The following is a 22,462-nucleotide window of genomic DNA, read 5'->3' on the forward strand; positions in this document are numbered from 1 at the left end:
TCAATGCTATGGGCCTGTAACTATTTGCCAAAGAAGGGTTCTTTCCTTCTTTGAGGATGGGGATAACAATAGCTTCTTTCCAAGCAGACGGAATAAGGCCTGAAGACCATATCCTGTTGTAAAGACAAAGGAGTGTTTTCTGGGTTTCTGGGTGCAAATGTTGTAACATTTCATATACTATGCGGTCAGAACCGGGGGCAGATGTTTTACAACAGTTAAGGGATGCCTGAAGCTCTGCAAGGACGAATGGTCGGTTATATGCTTCGCTGTTTGTACCTTTTCTTTCTATTGGCAGTTGTTCTATTCGTGTTTTATATGTTTGAAATGTCTCTGAATAGTTCGACGAACTAGGTATGTGTTCAAAATGTACGCCCAGAAAATTTGCCTGGTCTTCTAAGGTGTCTCCTTCAGTGTTTACCAATGGTAGTGAGTGTGGTTGGCGGCCTCTTATTCTGTTCACTCTATTCCACACCTTTGCCTCGTCTGTATAGGAATTGATGCTTGATATAAATGCTTGCCAGCTCTCTCTTCTAGCCTGTCGGCGCGTTCTCCTTCCTTGAGACTTTATTTGTTTAAAGTTGACTAAATTTTCTGCAGTAGGAGAATCGCGGAGCAAACCCCATGCTTTGTTTTGATTCTTACGGGCGCTCCGGCACTCGTTGTTCCACCATGGTACACGGCGTTTGCAGGATGATCCATTTGTTTTAGGGATAACCTAGATGCGGCAGCGATAAGAAATGCGGTGAAGTACTCAACAGCACCGTCTATACTTAAACCACGTATTTCAGCCCATTTTAACAGAGTTTCATTTAGGAACTGCTCCCAGTTCGCTGAGTCCACCTTCCATCGAGGGGACTGAGGCGTATGTTCATTGGATTCCGATGTTTGCAGAGCTATCGGAAGTGGTCGCTCCCGTACGGGTTTTTAATTACATGCCATTTCAGATCAGGTAGAAGAGTTGGAGAGACAATGCTTAAATCTATGGAAGAATATGTTTTATTTGCCAGATTATAGTATGTAGGTTCTTTTTTATTCAATAGACAAGCGCCGGAGGTGAACAGAAACTGCTCCACCAAACGACCTCGTGCATCGCATCGGGAGTCACCCCATAGTGTGCTGTGTGCATTGAAGTCTCCAAGAATAATGTATGGTTCTGGTAGCTGATCTATTAGAGATTGAAATTCCTGTTTTTGAAGCTTATGGTGTGGGGGAATGTAAATAGAGCAAATGGAAAGAAGCCTATTCAAAAGTACCGCTCTGACAGCCACTGCTTCGAGAGGGGTTTGTAGATGTAGCTGTTGACACGCTATAGTTTTTACCACTATAATCGCTACTGCACCAGACGATGCCAGAGCATCATCGCGGTCTTTACGGAAGGCAGTGTATTGGCGAAGGAAGTTTGTGTGTTTTGATTTGAGGTGGGTTTCCTGTACACACAGCACTTTTGGAGCATGCTTATGGATGAGTTCCTGAACGTCATCGAGGTTTCTCAGAAGACCTCTCACGTTCCACTGTAAGATTTCTGTCTTCATATTGGATATAAAATAGTGCTGTGTGTACGGATTAAAAAAGCTTGGTACTTATGTAGCAGGACCGTCATCCGGCCCCGTTACGGGTTTTTTTGGCTTCTCCTGGCGCGGTCCTGAGAGCCGCGCCGGTCCTTCGGCCCAGGAAGTGCCGGAGTTGTCTCCATTACTTCCTGGGTCAACTTACATTACAACAACATTACATTACAACTTACATTACATTACAACAACATTACATCCCCGGTCAACTACGTGATCGAACCCATCGAACCATCTTCGGACATGCGCCGTCGAGGGCGCGACATCGTCAACGTGTAGCGCCTCAAGGCCTATTATGACCCACTCATAGTGACGAGCTGTTAGGTTGCCGGACGGCTCCCTTTTCGTACCCGGGGTAATTGTAGCGAAGCCTTTAATGAGTAATGGGTTGCGCTCTCTATAGCCTTCTAGTGGGTCGTCCTCTTTGGTTCTTCGCGCTCGCGCTCTGAGTCCGTGTTTTTGCCTTGACTCTCGCCATTGCATATCGTCGCCGACTACCGTCCAATAAGCGCCTCAACATCATAATATTGGGGCTAACCAATGCCCAGAATGGCCACAACACCAAGGCATTCAGACACCTGGAAAAGAGCGCACACATTTTTGTGCAGGGCATCACATCGCAAACAAGCATGCGGGGCTCCTCGAAGAAAACATGAAAGCGCGCCACGCCTTCCAGGAGTAGAAGGTATGCTCTCAGTGTTGCCATCGTGCTTTGGGCTGTGCCATTGCTGTGTTGGTGTTGCTTCGGTGTGCGTTTGTGTGACTGTTGTGCGCCTGTCTCCGATACGAAGTGACTACCATGGCAGAAAATATACTGCCTTCACATAGCAAGTCACCTGGCCATCACTGTGTCGTGTATGGGTGAACGAACAAGCAGTGGAAGAGAAATATTTTAGGTGCAATCATGTGTCCGCAGCACAGTACACCACGCGATGAGTGCAAGTGTGGCATGTTCGCACTGCATCGTTTTCCTTCATCGCCTGAATCTCGGCAGCAGTGGGTGGCTTCAGTAAATTGGAAGAACTTCCGCGTGTCGCTATTATCACGTCTCTATTCCCGGTATTCATTAGCGGTAAGAAAACCGACGTGAGCAATCTTCCCGTGCCGCATCCTGGATACGAAATAAAGGTATGCAAGTCACTGATGACTCACCTAGTAACTCGTAAGAATGTTGCGGATTCGTACTTTATCTCATCCATGACACAGCGGCCGACACAGTTGCAAACTCCGCCTTGTCCGGTTACGCATGTGCAGCCTGCTGCTTGCCGTACTTCATCGGAGAGCCTCGCGGAAACCCACGCGCGATCGGGCTTACTGTTCAAGACTTGCGATGGTGTCACACCAGCACGACCTTTTCCTTCACACTGTGCACCAGCAACTGACCCACCCAGCCAGTCGGCGAGCCAGCCAGAATGCCAGCCAGCCACACTGCACGTCGCTGTGCGTCTCCAGTGCCTCGTAGTTGCACACCTGACGAAGACACCACGCATTCGCCTTAATGAGATATAAACAATGTTCACTCGTATTTCTGGCCACTAACACGCGAACGAGTGTGCACGGAGGTGTGAAACTGATGGATAATCTGTACACTTTTAGTACACCAATAAAGGAAAGCGGTACACAGCTGCAAGAACACTCGAGCTACCAATTATTAACACTTCATACCGTGATCAACCTGGTACTACGCTTGCTGCTACTGGTACCGATAACGAAGCACTGCCGTTCGCAGACGCGGAGCTCATTCTTGCGTCGCAAGGGCGAATGCGCGCCGCTCAACGGTTCAGACAGCGACGAATCGGTCAGTGGCAGTGACGATATCACACAAAACAGTCTAAAGAAATGAAAAATCAGTGAACGCAGGCTTTAGCAGGGATCTCACCAACGCATACCGTGCCGGTTAGAGTACGCGCAGACGAAGATGGCGATTTCGCCAATCTTGCACGTTAGTACGTTAGACGGCACGCATTTCAATATGGCGCCCCCTGGAGTGAAAATTTGAAAATGTGTATACGCAGCCCACTTCCTCTGTGGGGGATGGGCAGAGATCAACAAGATAGATGAGCTACTGCGCGATGGCCTGAAAGCAGCCATACGCCTGCCCAATCGCACAAGTAATGAAAAGGTAATGTAACTAGGCCTCCACAACACAGCACAGGAGATTTGAGGCGTAGCGAACAGCACAGATAGCTCGGCTGTTGAGCACCCTTGTCGGAAACAAGATCCTACGGCAAGCACGCGTAAGGCCCCTCTTCAAACCCGACAACAAGACCAAGCTTCCAATGGATGTTCAAGCACACCTCAACATAGAGCCAGTGCCACGCAATGTCCCCCTGATCCACAACGACGGACGATGGAGGAACAGAGCAAGAGCGATACTGAATAAAATACACAGACACAACACACACGCGGTGTTTGTAGACTGAGCCAAATACCCAAATACGCAGGCCGGCACCCATAAGTTGCGGCGGTAACGGATGCGAAGGGAAAGCTGGTCAACACAGCCTGTGCAAGAACTCGGCACATGCACGAAGCAGAGGAGCTAGCTATGGCGCTGGCCCTCCACAACGGAAAAGGCACACGCGAAGATACACGCATGCAGACTCAGACAGTTGCGCGAACTTTCGCAACGGCCCTCGTTTCATTGTAACCCACCCACATCACAATCAAAGCAGCACGCAGATACGCCGCGGACGAGGCCCCACCCGAAGAGGAGCGGCCCAAAATTCATCTCACTTGATTTCCGGCCGCATGGCCCTCCTCAAATGCCTGAAGTGCTGCAACCCCAACGAGGAGGCAACACCGCCTAGCGTGCTTACAACCGTGTGGCAGATCCATCCTCATCGAGGGACACGCGCGCGGACGCAACGAGTGACAAACACCCGGCCATCATGGACCACGATATCACATCACACCACCGGGGGAGCAGGCGAATTTTCCCCACCACACACCCCAAACTCAACAGAGCACAGTCACACTCTGCCAGCTACAGAAACGCCCCTGCATGACAGCCCTATTCATGCACAGGATCAACCCTGACATGCTCGCCACGTGCCATTTCTGCGCCCATGAATACAAAAAATTTGAAAACATGCTCTGGCTGTGCGCAGTGAACGGCCTAACGGAGCTGAAATTTCAAGAGGCTTGGAACAAGGCCATCACAAGCTCCAAGTACGAACTGAAACTCTGGGCGGTCCGGAGGGCCCGGGACGTTGTCGAGAGTTTGACTTCAAGCGCCATCCTGGGCGGCCTCCAGTTAGCCTCCTCAGGATATGATCAATAAATTCTCTCTCTCTCTTGATCACGACAACAAAGAGCACCGCGGCCGCTTGGAGCAAGTCCTCTCTTATCTTTCGAAAGCTGCAATAACTCTAAACCAAGATAAATGCTGCTTTGGTGTGTCCGAAGTGCCTTTCCTAGGTGTGGTCGTCTCAGCCAATGGCATGAGACCCAATCAAGACCAAGTGAAGGCTATCAAGACTCTTGAAGCACCCAAAGACATCGCCGTACTTCGCTGACTTCTCGGGATGGTGAACCACCTAGTAAAGGTCCTTCCTAACATATCCAAGATCACGGCACCCCTGTGTGCTGAGCAAGAAAACGGCCTGGTCATGGCGCCACGAACAAGAGTCAGCCTGCAGCAAGATCAAACGATTGCTGGTATCAGATAGGTGCATGGCAAAATATCACCCCTCCTACGCCACCACGATTTCGGCAGCTGCCAGTTCTTTTGGACTAGGAGCTGTATTACTTCAAGTGCAACCTTCAGGAGAACAATGACCAGTGGAACCTGCTTCTCGCATGGGGTGTGCGAACAGTGAAATTTCATCTCGAATTAATTAGAATTCAGTGGTAGCAAATAGTGAAAAAAATATCAAATACAAAAGACTATTGAAAATTGAGAGAAAGGACAAAGAAATGAAATCTACTCACGTGCTCAAACATAACGTGGTGTTATTATTATTATTATTATGGTTTTGTGGCGCAAAGGCTACAATGGCCATAGAGCGCCAAAGCAATGTAGCATGTAAATGCATCGGTTTGATCAATGAGTGTGAGTAAGTGTAACATGGCTGTAAAGGGCCTAAAATGAAGTGCACTTAATATGTGTAAAATATATATACATAATAAAATTATGACAATGACATGAAATATGTGCAAGGAATGTCAGATGATAGTATGTTGGTATCGCGGGCAGTGATGATACAGTCCATGATAGATAAAATGTTGCATGTAGCAGAACAGTAGCTGAGGGACTACAAACATATCTGGCGGCTTATACCAAGTGGCCCTACCGTGGTAGGGTCTGATAAGCCACCGATATCACCATAAATAAAGGCTAGCCTTGCCCTCAGAGTTGAGGGCTGGGCTGCTACCTGTGTCGCCAGAATATACGTTGCAGAAAATGGACGTCGCTTAAAAAGTGTAAAAGTTTGTTAAAGGAAACCATGGGGCTGTCTGATAAAAACAGTGATGGATGAAGCGGGATATGTCTTTTAAAGATCTCCGGAAAGTGGCGCTTCCGCTCCATCTCCATTTGAGTACATTCGATAAGGACGTGTAAAATGGACAGGTTCTTCCCACATCTTTCGCATTTTGGTGCGTTTGAGCCATTTAAGAGATGGAAATGAGTGCTATGGGTGTGTCCTATACGGAGTCGGCATAGAACAACTTCTTTGTATCTATCACGACCGGGGAAAACTATGTTTTTAATACGAGGTTGCACTGTATGGAGCTTGTTGTTTATTTCGAGGTCCCATTGTTTCTGCCACCTCTCACGTAGATTGCGGTGGACAAGCGCTTTGAGATCTTTGTATGGCACAGTGTCCACGTCAACACGGCTTTTTTGCGCGGCTACTGCTGCGCAGGCATCCGCTCTCTCGTTCCCATCTATACCGACATGGCCAGGTGTAGTGTAGTAAGAGACTGTAACCCACAACCGAAGTAGAAAACGGAACCAAAGAGGACGACGACGGTGTGCGCGAGCGAGACGCTCGCGAAGCTCGAGAGCTGGAGAACGTCGCCGGGCTGAAAGAACGCGGCCAGGCAGCCAGGGCGCCGTTCGTTCGGCCCGAGAGACCAGCCGGGACGAGCTTGGAGTGTCCCGGGAACGAGGAAGCACCACGGGCCGGGCCTAGCAGCTGTTCCGGTGGTGAACGAGCGTGCGGGCCAGGAGCTGAGATCGTGGCCTCGGTGCCACGTCCAAGCGGTTCCGGCGCAACCCGAGCTGGCCCCGTCTGGAGCCGAGATCGTGGCCTCGGTGCCACGCCCAAACTGACCTTTTCCGGAGCCGAGATCGTGGCCTCGGTGCCACGTCAGGCTGACTCCGTTCTGGAGCCGAGATCGTGGCCGTGGTGCCACGTCCGAGTTCGCCGTCGTCAGCGTGGGCCTGTGAGTACCGCGACGAGCGGGTCGTCGTCTGCTCGTGCACCTTCGCACGACTTCATCACTCACCTGTCCGCTTCGTGCTGGCATCGTCGCTACCTCACTGCGGTACTGTGAGTGACGCTCGACGGGCCTATACGTCAGGACGAGCCGATCCTCTCGCGTGTGGGTTATAAACTCTGAGATTTAAGACTTGAGGGATATTTGTGTTGGGTCAGACAAAGCGTGTGTAATTGTGTGTGTGTCAAGTCGATAAATGTGTTCCATGTTCGTGTCTTGGTTTTCCTGCATCTGAGGGCCCAAGAACCACCAAATTTGGCGAGCCTGCCAGGATGGCACATTAATATTACAGCCATTACTCAGATGCGGAGCTGAGCCATGGACAGGGAAAGATTTTTCGCACTTGGCCGAGAACTAGGGCTTGAGAAGGCTGAGCTTAGAGAATGGGTAGAGAAAGATTGCGCCCTAGCTCGCGATGAACGCGCACGGGAAAGAGAAGAAGCGAAGGAAAGCGCCGAACGGCAACGCCTACTGCAGGAACAGGAGCTCAAGATTTTGGAGCTGAAGCTTAAACTACAGGAAAGCGCGGGACGACAGTCAGCCGAGGCTAATGAACCAGGGGGAGCTACCTCGAGCGTCACCACGAGCACTACACGTGCACCGGAAGTATATAGCCCTCATAAACTGATACCGCCCTTTGACGAAACGCGGGACGATCTCGACGCGTACCTACAGCGGTTCGAGCGGGTCGCGACGTGCCAAGGGTGGCCCCGTGAGAAATGGGCTCTTTCATTGAGCTTATGCATGACTGGAGAGGCTCTGACTGTGATAGGCCGGCTAGATCCAACAGCTGCGTTAAACTATGACCAGCTAAAAGCGGCGCTACTGCAGCGGTTTCGGTACACTGCAGAAGGCTATCGGGAGAAATTCCGCAAAGCGAAACCCGAAGACAATGAGTCCGGCCTGCAGTATGCTTCTCGGCTTGCTGGTTATTTTGACCATTGGTTGGAGCTATCAAAATCCGACAAGACCTTTATAGGCCTTAGAGACCTGATTATCGCCGAGCAATTCATGGAGAGTTGTCTTCCGGCTCTGAGAGTGTTTCTGAAGGAGAGGAACTGCCGAACGTTGCAGGAGATAACGCAGACTTCGGACAACTTTATGGATGCTCAGTCACTGGTGAATCTGGGCAAGGAACGCGCATGTGGAGAAACGGGTCCGCCCACATCTCTAAGGACGGAGCTCGCAAGGAAGACGCTTCGGGCAGACGACCGTTGCTTTCTGTGCGATAAGAAAGGGCACAGAGCGGCTGAATGCTGGTCGCGCAAGAAAGCATGTTCCCCAGTGCATGGTCACAATAGTGACAAGTATTCCGCAGGCAGACGGGACAGATGTGAAGCATCGTGCATGGTATCAGGTGGAAGAAACCACGAAAAAGCAGCAGGGAATGCAGAATGCGTCATTCTGAAAGATGGAGAAAAGATCCCTGTTGTCAACACTGCAGTCAGCCGCAGTGTTTTATCTAGGAAAATTGAGAACGTGCCCACTGTGGAAGGGTTTATGGATAAACGCCCAGTTACCGTACTGCGCGATACTGGCTGCGATACGGTCATCGTGCGACAGGCATTAGTGCCAAAGGAAAAATTGACCGGTACGTATCGGCCGGTACTCTTCCTTGACCGCACAGTGCGTAATCTACCAGAAGCTGTGGTCTTCCTGGATACGCCACTATTTAAGGGAGAAGTTCGTGCTCACTGTCTGCGAGACTCACTTTATGATGTTGTCCTTGGAAACATCACAGGAGCCGTATCATTCGACAACACGAGAGTGATGAAGACCCGGACCTTCAATCCCAGTAGCAGCGCAGACATAGAGGAGAAGACGCCTAAAACCTCTATAAATCGTCGTGATAGGCGACAAGACCAGGTCAGCGTAAGTCGCGTCGCGAACCGACTACGCGCACCTAGGCCTGAACACAGTGACAGCAGTTCATCTGCAGCAACCAGCGGCACCCAGACGGCGTGCGCGAAGAGATGGCATGCAACGGCACATCCATCTGGATCGTCGCAGCTATCGACCTCGCCATGGCCGAATTCGCGACCGGATGCGACGCGTTACCACGGTACAGCTAACCCACAAGATGAGACATTGTTGCCTCTGGACACGACGCCCAGGGTACCACAACGTCGTCGACCCAGGCAACGCTCCTACTTCGAGGAACGCAATACCGACCGCCTCAACCAATCTCGTCCGGCCTATGTTACGCTCCGCAGAGATGGCACGGACAGCCTCAGTGCACAGATGCATGAGTCTCCATCATCGCCTCAGCCGCCGCTTCAACCACTACGTTTGCAGTGTCACTTTCAACGTTACAAGACTAGGACGTACAAGCGACGTGACAATACTCACTGACAACGACTACCGGTGACGACGACTACCGCGAGCATGGTGTGGTGTCGTCGCTGCGCAAAGAGGACCAGGTGAAGACATGAAGACAACTAGACATCCATGGTGTGAATCGTGCGTTGTGTGTGCTGTGTGTCGGCGAGTGTTTATTCACCAGAGCCGGCAGTGTGCGCGCGCCTCGTTGTGACGTGTACGCGGTATGCAGGTGGATAAAACCGTATATGCCACCGCCGGCCGTATCAAACGTGCGATTAGCGCGTCTTATCTTCTGTGTGAGAGTGTGCCGAACAGAGTAACAGTGTTTGTGTAATGACAGAAGACTTGCAATCTTGGCACTATTTGCATATGCTCGGCACTATTTGCAATACTTGCATTTGCATTGCCATTGCTGTGTTCCGTTGTTCGCGTTCATACTAACGTTATCCGCGGAACAACGTACTGAAAGTGGGGGGAAGTGTAGTGTAGTAAGAGACTGTAACCCACAACCGAAGTAGAAAACGGAACCAAAGAGGACGACGACGGTGTGCGCGAGCGAGACGCTCGCGAAGCTCGAGAGCTGGAGAACGTCGCCGGGCTGAAAGAACGCGGCCAGGCAGCCAGGGCGCCGTTCGTTCGGCCCGAGAGACCAGCCGGGACGAGCTTGGAGTGTCCCGGGAACGAGGAAGCACCACGGGCCGGGCCTAGCAGCTGTTCCGGTGGTGAACGAGCGTGCGGGCCAGGAGCTGAGATCGTGGCCTCGGTGCCACGTCCAAGCGGTTCCGGCGCAACCCGAGCTGGCCCCGTCTGGAGCCGAGATCGTGGCCTCGGTGCCACGCCCAAACTGACCTTTTCCGGAGCCGAGATCGTGGCCTCGGTGCCACGTCAGGCTGACTCCGTTCTGGAGCCGAGATCGTGGCCGTGGTGCCACGTCCGAGTTCGCCGTCGTCAGCGTGGGCCTGTGAGTACCGCGACGAGCGGGTCGTCGTCTGCTCGTGCACCTTCGCACGACTTCATCACTCACCTGTCCGCTTCGTGCTGGCATCGTCGCTACCTCACTGCGGTACTGTGAGTGACGCTCGACGGGCCTATACGTCAGGACGAGCCGATCCTCTCGCGTGTGGGTTATAAACTCTGAGATTTAAGACTTGAGCGATATTTGTGTTGGGTCAGACAAAGCGTGTGTAATTGTGTGTGTGTCAAGTCGATAAATGTGTTCCATGTTAGTGTCTTGGTTTTCCTGCATCTGAGGGCCCAAGAACCACCACACCAGGTACCCAACATACTGTAATCTCTGGGGTGCGCGGATATGCCGTAATTAATTGCCTTTCTAAATCATTGAGCACTGGATTTTTGTTTGGTTTGCTAGTGTTCAATGCACGAACAACGCTCAATGAATCAGTAAATACGACTGATTTCTTAATGTTACTATTAGTGATGTATTTTATGGCGGTTAATATGGCATATGCTTCTGCGGTCAAAATACTAGTGTGCGTGTTCAGTCTTTGTGAAGAGGTGAATTCAGGCCCGATGGCAGCGGCAGATACAGATTGTCTAGTCTTTGACGCGTCTGTGTAAAATTGCTGACAGCCACGATACTTGTATTGGAGTGATAGGAAATGCTGTTGTATAGCTGCACGAGGATGGCGCTGTTTATCTATGTGGCAAAAAGACATGTCACATTTTATGTGCGTTTTTTGCCACGGTGGGAGCCACTCTATGGAAGGTGCTTGAGTAACTTGTTGTAGCGGTATTTCGGCTTGAGCAGCAGTCGCGGTACAGGTAAGACTGAATGGCTTGGGAAGAGACGGTCGCCTTTCAAAAAACCTTAGGGCTGAAGTGTCCGCCAAGAGTTTTGCACAGGGGTGTGTCGGAATGGAGAATAGCTTAAGGGTGTACATGAGGCTGCAGTATTCACGCTCGAGTTGCATGGGCCACTCGTTTGCCTCAACGTACAGACTACTGACGGGACTTGTGCGGAACGCACCGGTAGCAAGACGAATGCCTAAGTGGTACACTGGATCCAGCATCTTAAGTGCCGTTTTTGAGGCTGATTGGTACACTACGCAGCCATAATTTAGTCTGCTTTTAACAAGACTGTTAAACAGCGATAAGAGACATTTAGTGTCAGTTCCCCATGATGGGTGCGACAGCATTTTGAGCAAGTTCATCGTTTTCAGGCATTTCAACTTCAGTGCCTTCATGTGAGGAATGAAAGACATTCGGACATCAAAAATTAGCCCAAGAAACTTATGTTCATTCTTAACACCGATGGGTGAGCCATTGATTTTGACACAAGGGGCCGGCTGAACAGATTTGGATTTATTAAACAAGACACAAACAGTTTTGTCAACATTAACTGCGAAACCATTCTCATTTGCCCATTTCGAGACATGGTTCACGCCCAGCTGAATTTGCCGTTCGCAAATGGACAAGTTACACGACCGAAAGCTTACTTGGATATCATCTACGTAAACAGAGTAGGATATAGTCGGTGGGAGAGCAGTGCGTAGAGAGTTCATCTTTACTATAAAAAGGGTGCAGCTGAGAACTCCCCCCTGCGGGACTCCGTTTTCTTGTATGTATGTTTTGGAGAGTGCTGTACCGACCCGTACTCGAAATTTCCTGTCAGTCAGGTAGCTGTGTATGACGTTGTATAGGTTGCCACATATACCGTAGCTATCCAAGTCCTTTAGTATTCCAAAGCGCCAGGCTGTATCGTATGCCTTTTCAAGGTCAAAGAAAACAGAGAGGCAATACTGCTTGTGCACAAATTCTTCCCTAATATACGATTCTAGCAGTACTAAGTTATCTGTCGTACACCTGCTAACGCGAAAGCCGGCTTGGTGCGGATCTAGGATTCCATTAAATTCCAGAAAATACATTAGGCGGCGATTTATAATTTTTTCGAACAGCTTGCATAAACAGCTAGTTAGGGCAATAGGCCTGTAATTTCTTACATCCGATGCATCCTTGCCTTGCTTCAGGATGGGGATTACTATGGCCTCCTTCCACGAATGCGGCATGTGCCCTGTGGACAAGATTTTGTTATATAGGCCAAGTAAGCATTCCAGTGTTTCTCTGGGTAATCGCCTGATCATCTCGTATGTGATTTCATCTGCCCCCGGTGCTGAGTTTCCAGAGCTCTTAAGTGCAACATTGAGCTCGTGCATAGTGATGGGGCTGTTGTACCCTCCCTCAGTGGGTTTCTGTGGGCGGAAATGGCAAGACTCCACCGTTGTCTTATGGCTCAGAAATGCCCCTGAGTAGTGCTCCGAGCTCGATATGTGCTGGAAGTGCTCTCCTAGCCGGTCAGCCTGGCTTTCAAGTGTGGTTCCAAGACTGCTTACTAATGGAAGAGGGGTAGCGGGTTGCGCCTTGAGTATCCTAGCCCTGTGATAGACTTTTCTCGTGTCTGCGTAGGAATTAATTGAGGAGAGGTATTTCATCCAACTCTCCCTCTTTGCTATACGTCGGATGCGCCTTCCATTAGCTTTACAATGCTTGAATTCTATTAGGTTTTCAGCTGTAGGATAGCGAGACAGCATGCCCCAAGCTTTGTTCTGATCCTTTTTCGCCTTTTCGCATTCCTCATTCCACCATGGCTTAGCATTGGCCCTTCTGCCCGGTCCTTTGGGAATCGATTCATTTGCGGCAGATATGATGTATTTCGTTATGAACGCTGCCATACCCTCAACATCAAGGTGTTCTATAGTGCTATATAGCAGCGATGATAGCGCATAGAATAGTTCCCAGTTCGCTTTAGACAGCTTCCATCGTTTAGGAAATGTAGGGCCCTCCTGCTTACCGGTAGCTTGCAAGGCCACCGGGAAGTGATCACTATTATAGGGATTGTTGATCACCTTCCACTCTAGATACGGCATGAGCGAAGGAGAGGAGATCGAGAGGTCGATTGATGAGTACGTCTTATGTGCTGCGCTATAGAATGTAGGTTGTCCCTTGTTAAGCAAACATGCACCCGACGATAGCAAGTACTGTTCTATTATGCGCCCCCTCGCATCACAGCGCGGATCGCCCCAAAGCTGATTATGAGCATTTAGATCTCCAACCAATATAAAAGGTTCTGGCAGTTGGTCTAGTAGGTCTTCGAGCTCTGTTTTTGAGAGTCTATAGTCAGGTGAGATGTATATAGAACATATAGTTATTAAGGAGTTAAGCAGTATTGCTCGAATAGCGACTGCCTCAAGAGGAGTATTGAGCGCCAAATGTTGGCTGGCTATCGAGCTTTCTGCTAATATAGCAACTCCACCGGCGGCGGAAAGACCGCTATCGCGATCCTTTCGGTATATAACGTATTGTTTTAAAAAGTTATTGTTCGTCGATTTTAAATGGGTTTCCTGGACGCAAAAGACCTCGGGTTTATATTCGGACAGCAATTCCTTAATGTCGTCAAGGTTGCGTAAGAGTCCGCTAGCATTCCAATGGAGTACCTGAACTGCCATTATGCTATCATAGAGTAATGCTTCTGCATCGCAGAAGACCCGACCCAAGGTCAAGTAATCGTTTCCGTGTTCTGCTCACCTCTTGAGCTTGCCTCTCGGCAAGCGCTCAAGGGAGTTCTGACGGCCTTTCGGCGGTAGTGCCGAAGGGCCTTGTGTTATATCCATTGTCTCCTCAGAGACGCTGGATGAACGCGCGCTGCGCGTCTGGGCATTAGGTTTAGGCCTCTCCTCGGAAGGGGAGGTCTTTTGGACCGTTGAGCCACTGGCCTGCTGGTCCTTCTTAGGTGGCGGGGTGGAACTAGCCACACCCGCAGTGGGGGCAGGTGGCCTCGTCGTCGCCCCAATGTCTGGGGTCCGGACGGCCACCGGAAGCTGCTGCCGCACTGCCCCCTTGAGTGCAGCATCAGCGTAAGTCCTGTGACTAACGATTGAAAAACGTCGCCGTGCTTCTTTGAAAGAAATGTTTTCCCTGACTTTGAGTGATATGATGTCTTTCTCGCGTTTCCATGCAGGGCAGGCCCGGGAGTAGGAAGGGTGCCCTCCATCACAGTTGATGCAGTGGGGTGTGTTGCTGCATTCATCTGCAGGGTGATCATGAGAGCTGCATTTAGCACACGTGAGCCGCCCACGGCAGCTTTGAGATCCGTGGCCATACCTCTGGCACTTAAAGCAGCGCCGGGGATTGGGTATGTAAGGTCTGACATGCATTCGGATGTAGCCTGTTTCTATGTGCTCTGGTAATGTACTGCTGCCAAAAGTCAGGATCAAGTGCTTGGTGGGTATTTCTTTATCGTCACGTCGGATTTTGATTCTTTGGACATTGATTACATTTTGGTCGCTCCAGCCCTCGAGCAGTTCAGTTTCACTGAGTTCAATCAGGTCATCGTCGGACACTACGCCGCGTACAGTGTTCATGGATTTGTGCTTTGTGATTGTGACAGGAACGTCGCCAAATGTCTGAATGGTATTCAGTTTGTCATGCTGGGTTTTACTACACACTTCAAGAAGCAGGTCTCCGCTTGCCATTTTGGTTACTTTGAAACCAGGTCCAAGCTTATCTGTGAGGGATCTTGACACAAGAAAGGGTGAGAGATTTCTGGCTGTTCTTTCTGGCTGCTCACAATGCACGACATGGAATCGGGGAAAGGCATCATTTATTTGAGCTGGAAGCTTCAAGGTTACTTCGGTGCGCACTCTTTTGTGAGCGCGATCATGTAATGGGGGAAAAGAGTTTGCCATCAAATAGTCTTCCTGTTCGGCAGCGGTGCTAGCCGCCCACCAGCGAGCCCAACAAGGGGACGTTGCAGGTTTCAAAGACCTGCAGACGTCAGCTATACACTGCAGCTATAACCCAATATATATGCCCAAGACTGGACATAATACACAAGGTTAACCCTTGCCGCCTAGAAAAACGGAAGTGAATTGAAAAGAGGAGAGGACAGGAAAGATTTAAATTGAGAGAGAAAGACGAAGCTGAGAGGAGAGAGAGAGAGGAAAAGGCGACTGCCGATTTCCCCTGGGTGGGTCAGCCCAGGGGTGCCGTCTACGTGAAGCCGGGGCCAAAGGGGTGTGTTGCCTCTGCCGGGGGGCCTTAAAGGTCCAATCACCCGGCGTCGGCTCAACCCCGAGGATCCCCTTTTCCCCGGACACGGCAAAGCCACGCACGGCTAGGCGTGGGAGGGGGTCGAAACCCCCCCGTTAGCTCGGGTCCGTGGTGTCGCTACACACCAAACGCCTGCTTGCGCAGACGCCCCTGCGGGGAACATAACGTGGTGAGTGACTGCTACCGAACGACTACAAATTGTCATGCAGAAACAAGCTGTTCCACATGACCTGGCTTTGTGCTGTCTCGCCATGATGCTACAGTGTTTGCTGCAGCTGAAAAGTGTACACATTTTTCACTAAACTTGTAAACAGATAGATGGTGACAATTTTATTACACGCTTAACAGGCTTTCCTTTTTTTCGCAGCTTTTATGTGTGCCCAGGCATGTTGACAGAACAGCCACCATTGCAGTCAGCAGCAGCACTCCTCACCTGCTAACGGCTAACAGCGGGGGGTACGGTAGCTACTTTTTTTTCTTTATGGTCGCGCAGTGCGGCTCATCTGACATCGGTAATGCCGTGATTCATCGTCAAGAGTGCCACGCGCTCAAAAATCTTCGGGCGCCCATCCACAGCAGCGTTTAACTGCGTGCCAGAACGATGGGAGTTTCTGAACGAGTAGTGCGGTGCGGCAGTGGAGACTGCACAGCGTGAACAAATTTTCACATGTGAAGCCATCATCGAGGGCTTCGCGGGCTAAAGTCGCGACGATTTACGGCCCTTGAGGCATACGCGACCGAACTACGCAAGAAGACCATACCTTCGTTTCGTAAGCGAAGTTGTGAAGGGCTTAACAGACCTCTTGCGTCTTTTTACACGCGGAAATGACAATCTCCTTTACAAAAACACGCGAGCGCTGTTGAACCAGGGTATCGGTGCAAATTTTAACGAAAGGCCTCCTGTAACCACGTTAGCGTTAGTTTTAGCCACCCCACCCTTACTAAGTTGCACCATTGGCCTTTGTCATGTATCGAAAATAGAATCGATTTACAGTTGAAACCCGCAATAATGAAATCCCGAGGCAACGGAATTCTCGCAGTAACGAAATATTTTTGAATCCTCAGCGAACGCCTTTACGAATCTATGCAATTCGCATCTCGCAATAGCGAAACATTTTTATAGCAATCCCACACGAAATAAATATTTGGACAACTGTGCAGAAATCTGCCCAAGTAACACTAATTCTGTTCAAAAAGTGCCCAAATGCATCCGTTCTGCCCATAAATTGCACAGCGTGCTCTGAAAGAAGCCTGTTGCCCATTGAACTTAAGAGCAACTTTTAGCTTCCCAGGGCACATTTCTGTCTTAGACATTTCTCTGGGGTCGAAATCTGACAATCCTCGATCGAGAGGGCGCCCAAGAGGGCTTCTCTCCACGATTTTCAGGGTCATGTTCACAATGAATTTCAGACTCTCTCTTCTAAATTCAAAAACAGACTTGGAACTCACTTTTCCCACACAAAGATCTTCTCAGCCGCACATCCAATGTCCACCATCTCAAGTGACGTGTGACTGGCAGCATCATCAACATCAATTTGCAGAAGTTTCATCATGCTCGTGGCTTCTGTCAATACCAAGCGCTTCACGAACATTGCAAGGAGGCTCCTAAAGACACTTTCAAGCTCTTTCATTAAAGACTCTTGGCAGTGTGGTGTAAAGCGCGTTATGTGAAGGGTGTTACTGATCCCTACTGACATCACTAATGATTTATCTATGTTATCTTTATGTTGGTATGCTGACTGTGCATATAAGAATGCGCAACAAAGTGACACAGGCATTCGCCTGCCCGGACACTCGGCTTTACAATTCCTACATGGTGCTGGAAGTGGGCACGCTTTACAACGGTGAAAGGGGGCGTGCCAGCAGGTATGTGCTGTGGATAACAGTCGCTGATGCGGTCAAACACCGGTTTGGGCACGGCATGGAGAACGGCGACAGGAAGATGGATGGTGTTTGCCAATTAAGCGCACTGGCAAGTATGCCGGCTCTCGTGTTTGCATCGGCAAACCTCAGACCTCCGGCGCGCTTCAATTTCAGCAATCCAGCGCAGTGGAAGCATTGCCTCACCCAGTTCGAAGAGTACCTCTACGTTTCGGGCTTGCATGCTGCCGACGAAGAAGTGTGTGTCCGCACACTGCTGTACACCATGGGTCCGCAGGCAAGAGAAATTCTTGGCTCGCTGCAAGCTTCAGAGGCTGATATGGCGGATTTGAAGCAAATCACCGGGAAGTTCACTCTTACATCATCCATGCAGTGAGCGAGCTGTACGAAAGTGCCAAGCTTCACCGTCAGGTACAGCAACCTGGCGAGTCGGCAGACGCTTTCTACACAGCACTTTGGGTCATGGCGCGACGGAGCAACTACCCCTCCAAATAAGTTGAGTCTGCTCGTGCGCGACCGTTTCGTCGTGGGCTTGTTCGACAGAAACCTGGCTGACGAACTGTGCAGGTGCTCAAAGCTCAGTCTCGAACAAGCTTTGATCTAAGCACGTCAACAAGAGGACGCTGAGAAGGAGCACATTGCGCATGACTCCACTGTCACGAGTGCCGTTTCTTTAGCCGTCTTCGTGGATGCAACTAAAGCGAAGAGGAATCGTCCGCAACAAAGGACTCACTCAGAAGCTAAAACATTACCTTCAGTCTAAGGGGGCGAGTGTCACTTCTGCAACAGAGGATGCCACCTGAAAACGAAATGTTCGGCCCGACGTGTTCTCTGTAACAAGTGCCGAAAGAAGGGCCACTTTGCGTCAATGTGTCGTTCTTAGGTATCGGCTATAGACCTTTTCACAGGAGAGAAAAAACGCCGCCATGCTGGGCTGCGCACGGGAGTACAAGGGCTGACGTCACAGTTTCGGCCATGCATTTCTGGCGCGTCACATCTGTTTAGCGGACCCCAAAGAGGAGTATAGCGGCGCCTAGAAAACCGTCTGAAAAGGTCTATAGGACTGAACGGGGTTGGATAAGTCGACCTGCCCCGGGCCAAGTATGGCGACGTTGAAGTAAACGGGTCGCTGCTCAAGTTCAAGGTTGATAGTGACGCTGAAGTTTCTGTCGTACCAGCAAGACTTGACCCTCAAAAAGCCGAGCTCACCGGCCCTGGAGGGCAGCCGCTAGTCGTTTTGGGTACCTTCTGGGCTACCATGAGATGAAGAGGCCAGACAACAGAGCAGAAAATGTATGTCGTGCGTTCACGAACAGCGCAGCTCTGCTAGGTTTTCCAGCCATTTAAAGGGACACTAAAGGCAAATATCAATTTATGTCAGAGTGAAAGCTCAATGTATGACAACATCTAAAACGGCAGTGTTATCAACAGCAGTGCGCTACTTACCGAGAATTTCAGCTAAATGTATCACACAATGAGCGCCACGAGCAGGACATTTTGGAAATGATCCCGATGTTGTGAGAGTCCGACTACAATTAATCACTCGTAATCAAACTCCCTGCAATAAAAAAAAAACCTTCCGTGCATCAAGAGACATAATAAAATGCTGCTTGTTCGTTTCTGTTTGATTCATGGAAAAAAGAACCTCTTTGGCGTTTCCATGGGGAACGGCACACGTGGTTCAAAAGTTCCGTTTTCGCCGAACTCCGCTTCGCTCGGCATCCTACTTCGCTCACGCGGTCGCGTCTCAGTGGTAGTTTCGGTATCGCGTACTGCCACGTGTGTTTTGCGCGCTCATGAAAGTCACTCTGACAGAAAGTTTCACAAAATGCCGCATGCATGTGATGTTGCCGGATGCCTGAATAGTGCACACCGCCAGTTCACGCCACCGCGCAAGTAAAGGCGGGCAACGTTGGGCACGGCAACAGTGAAGTGAATAAGACCGCTTTCAGGCGGGTTAACTGAAGTGCGCTAACGCAATGCGGGCCACTCAAACGTGATTTTATTTCAAAATAAGCACTTCCTTCACACAAAAGTAGCGCTACGAGGATTCTGGACCGCCATTTCAACAATCAACGGAGACTTAATATTTGCCTTTAGTGTCCCTTTAAGATCTGCAAATCGTCCAAGACTGTAGGCATCGCTTGGGACCAGGTGCCGCCCCATTCTCCTTAATCACACCAAGAAGGACACCTATCCCGTTGTGTCCTGTTATGAAATCTGAGCTTGACAAGATGGATGCTCAGGGCATATTTTGGCGGATCACGAAGCGGATGCGATGGTGTACCAGTCTGGTGGTGGCGCAAATCTCTGCCAGCTACCGTTTGAGTGTAGACTTGACCAAGCTGAACAAGTATGTCCTTTAGGAGCGACACGTCTTACCGACCATGGAACACGTACTATGACTCCTCAGAGAGGCGAAGGTCTTTTCCATTGGTCTTTTCCAAGTTGGACGTGGCGTCTAGTTTCCTCCAAGTCAAGCTGACAGAAGACAGCCAGGAACTTACAACGTTCATAACACCTTTCAGCAGGTACTGTTTTACAGCGAAAGCTGTTATGAGATCATTTCACCAGCCGTTTTTGGCGCCGTAGATGTCCGCCGCCGCCGGCGCTCGTAAACAGTATCGCTCGAAGAAAAAAAAACGAAATAAGAAAAAAATTCCAGGATGGAACGAGGTTCGAACCTGGGCCCTCTGCGTGGGAGCCCAGTATTGAACCTCTGAGCCACGCCGGTGCTTGAAACTGCTTTGCAAAAAGGTCTTATACAGGCTTCATGTCGGGAAGGAACCACATTAGCATATCCAATATAGCGTGGTAGAAGAGTAAAATAAGCACGAAGCGTCGCACAACGCGAGTTCTGTAACCAGGGGTCACACAATGCGAATTGCGCAACGAGTAGGTTGTTGATTGCTTCCAACCCATTACAAAGGGTTCTGTCATAATTCTTCATCGTCATCAGGCACAGCATCAACAAAATGCGCATAATGCCTGACATGCGTTTAGCAGGTACCACGGTTCTCCGTAGAATGACGAAAAATGGCACAGTGCCTGCTGCCCTACTTCTAAAAAATTACAATGATTTAGAGCGTAGTGGGTTCTTCGCAAGAGCACTTGTATTGGTTGCCAAGGAAGCTCATAAGCGCATGATCCATTTCCTAGGGGTCTCAATAAAATTACAATGATTTATAGCGTAGTGGGTTGCTCGCAAGTGCACTTGTATTGGTTGCCAAGCAGTGCTGGGCAGTATCGAAGATGCATGTATCTTCGATACTATCTTAGATACTTTTTGGGTATCTTGTATCTGTATCGCGATACGTCTCGCAAAACAAGTATCTGCATCTGTATTTCCGATACATTGAAGAATGTATCGTGTATCTTAAGATACAAGATACTGCGATCGCACCACCACCGTGCGAAGCAATAAACGTTGGCTGAGCTCGAGTTTCTCAAGCTGATGCTGCTGCCACTAATTCACTGGAATAAAACTAAAGGCAGTGACATTATTTTATCTTTCCGCAAGAGTTTGCCAGCGAGGATAGGCGATAAGCTCTGAGCGTCCCTATATTTTGGTTGAGCAGAGTTACGAGGTGGCGCTCGCGTCGTCTCGACAGACAAGCGCGCGAACGTCTGCGCCCAGCCGAACTTTTGCTCAATCGTTTTTTTTTAGTTTTGTCAGTGCCATGACACTCGGCATTTAGCCACTCTCCTGTGCCGCGTACTACAATGCGTGCGGCGTCTTTCGCACACATGCTGATGCCGCTGTAAAGTCATTATCGAAGTTTCTCTTGTGTGATCCTTCGTTACGAAGTCTAAAGAATGAAAAAATGGCGGGTTGCTTTGCCTCTCGTGGCTTTCACACTTAAGCGATTTGAATGATCTCGTGAATGTAGAGAGAGAGAGAATAAGGTTGAAAGGCAGGGAGGTTAACCTGGGCTGATCCCGGTAGGCTACCCCGCACTGGGGAAGGGGGGAGGGGGAATAAAGGTTAGAGAGAGGAGGAGAGAAAAGTCACTGTTGCCGTCGACGTAACGGCTGTTCTGCGCTTGACACCACAGGCAGTGAGTCAGTCCCGTGGCTGAAAATACAGCAGCGCATTTGTTGCTTTATGTAACTTGTATGCGCGGTCCCATGCAACCAAACGTCTTGTCGACGGTGAAGTCATGACCGTGCTGCTAGTGTTCTCAAACTAACAGACTTCTGAAGGCTTGCAAGAACTGGAGTGATGGCGTCCAGCAGTTGCAACAGCTACAGCACCAACTGTACCGATGCTGGATTTAACAGAACACGCATTCGCCTAACAGACGCTATCTTGGCTTACGTCTGTTTTTCTTTCATTGAGAGTTTTTATTATTATTATTACGTTTTATTGGCGCAAGGGCATCTAAGGCCAAACATGAATATCTATTCCATTACCAGGCCTTGATATCGTTAGCTGCAGGTTCTCACGGTAAATGAGTCAGCAAGGTCCAAGTACCTCACTGCCGAATTCTTGCCTGCGCAAGAACTGCGAGGGCTCGGACGTATTTCGACACGCACGGCAACAGGCTGTACCTCACATGTGAGGCCCAGCCTGGTGACTAGGATGGAATGATACCGTTTCTAAAAACTTGATTTTCTCTAGGTATTTAAGAATTCGCTTATGGTTAAACATTGGGTCGAGTGATAAGAATAGCGCGGGATGAGGTGGAATATGATAGCGGTAAAGTTCCCTAAAATGGGTCAGTCGCTCTTGGTGAAGCGCGGGACATTCAATTAGGACATGCAGAATGGTTAGATTCTCTGCACAGTGTATGCAAGTCGGTGGATCACTGCCTGTCAGGAGGTGTTTATGTGTGGCATAGGTGTGGCCTATCCTGAGCCGTGCTAGGGTGACTTCGGTGAATCTGTTCTGTTTTTGTGGGATAGGTTTTGTTATTTGCGGTTTTACTAGATGGAGCTTGTTGTCGACTTGTTTGTCCCATTCAGCTTGCCAGTGTCTACGTAGCGCTCTCCGTACAACAGGTTTTAGGTCCACACCAGGAACAGAATTTACATCTATAGTGTGCCGACTAGCTGCTTCTCGGGCATTCTTGTCCACTATTTCATTGCCTGCGATCCCAGAGTGACCTGGCACCCAGCATAGAACTATAGAAAGGTTTAAGTTATAGGCTGCATTGATAGTATTAAGAAGCTTGTTGAAAACAGTG

The 22,462-nt window shown here is 49.8% G+C and overlaps 1 protein-coding gene across 1 annotated transcript; it reads right to left on the reverse strand.

The window, feature by feature from the left end:
• Positions 1-2,098: 2,098 nt before the first annotated feature.
• On the reverse strand, positions 2,099-16,987 carry LOC119374893 (uncharacterized). The gene is made up of 5 exons (XM_037645096.1): positions 16,845-16,987; positions 13,872-14,393; positions 12,290-12,650; positions 2,949-3,035; positions 2,099-2,143 (listed from the first exon to the last, which is right to left on the reverse strand). The coding sequence occupies exons 1-5, from the start codon at positions 16,985-16,987 to the stop codon at positions 2,099-2,101; spliced, it is 1,158 nt and encodes a 385-aa protein (XP_037501024.1).
• Between the last annotated feature and the right edge of the window lie 5,475 nt (positions 16,988-22,462).

The sequence above is a fragment of the Rhipicephalus sanguineus genome, chromosome 11 (assembly GCF_013339695.2).
Source record: "Rhipicephalus sanguineus isolate Rsan-2018 chromosome 11, BIME_Rsan_1.4, whole genome shotgun sequence".
Lineage (NCBI taxonomy): Eukaryota > Metazoa > Arthropoda > Arachnida > Ixodida > Ixodidae > Rhipicephalus > Rhipicephalus sanguineus.

What these genes read in the sequence shown, in the direction of transcription:
- LOC119374893 (XM_037645096.1), bottom strand. Translation starts at nt 16,987, where the DNA reads ATGTTCGTGAAGCGCTTGGTATTGACAGAAGCCACGAGCATGATGAAA. An exon ending in CCGAGAGGCAAGCTCAAGAG is followed by an intron (nt 12,651 to 13,871) that starts GTGAGCAGAACA and finishes CACACTTGAAAG; the next exon opens with CCAGGCTGACCGGCTAGGAG. An exon ending in AAGGCAAGGATGCATCGGAT is followed by an intron (nt 3,036 to 12,289) that starts GTAAGAAATTAC and finishes TGTCTTCGTCAG; the next exon opens with GTGTGCAACTACGAGGCACT.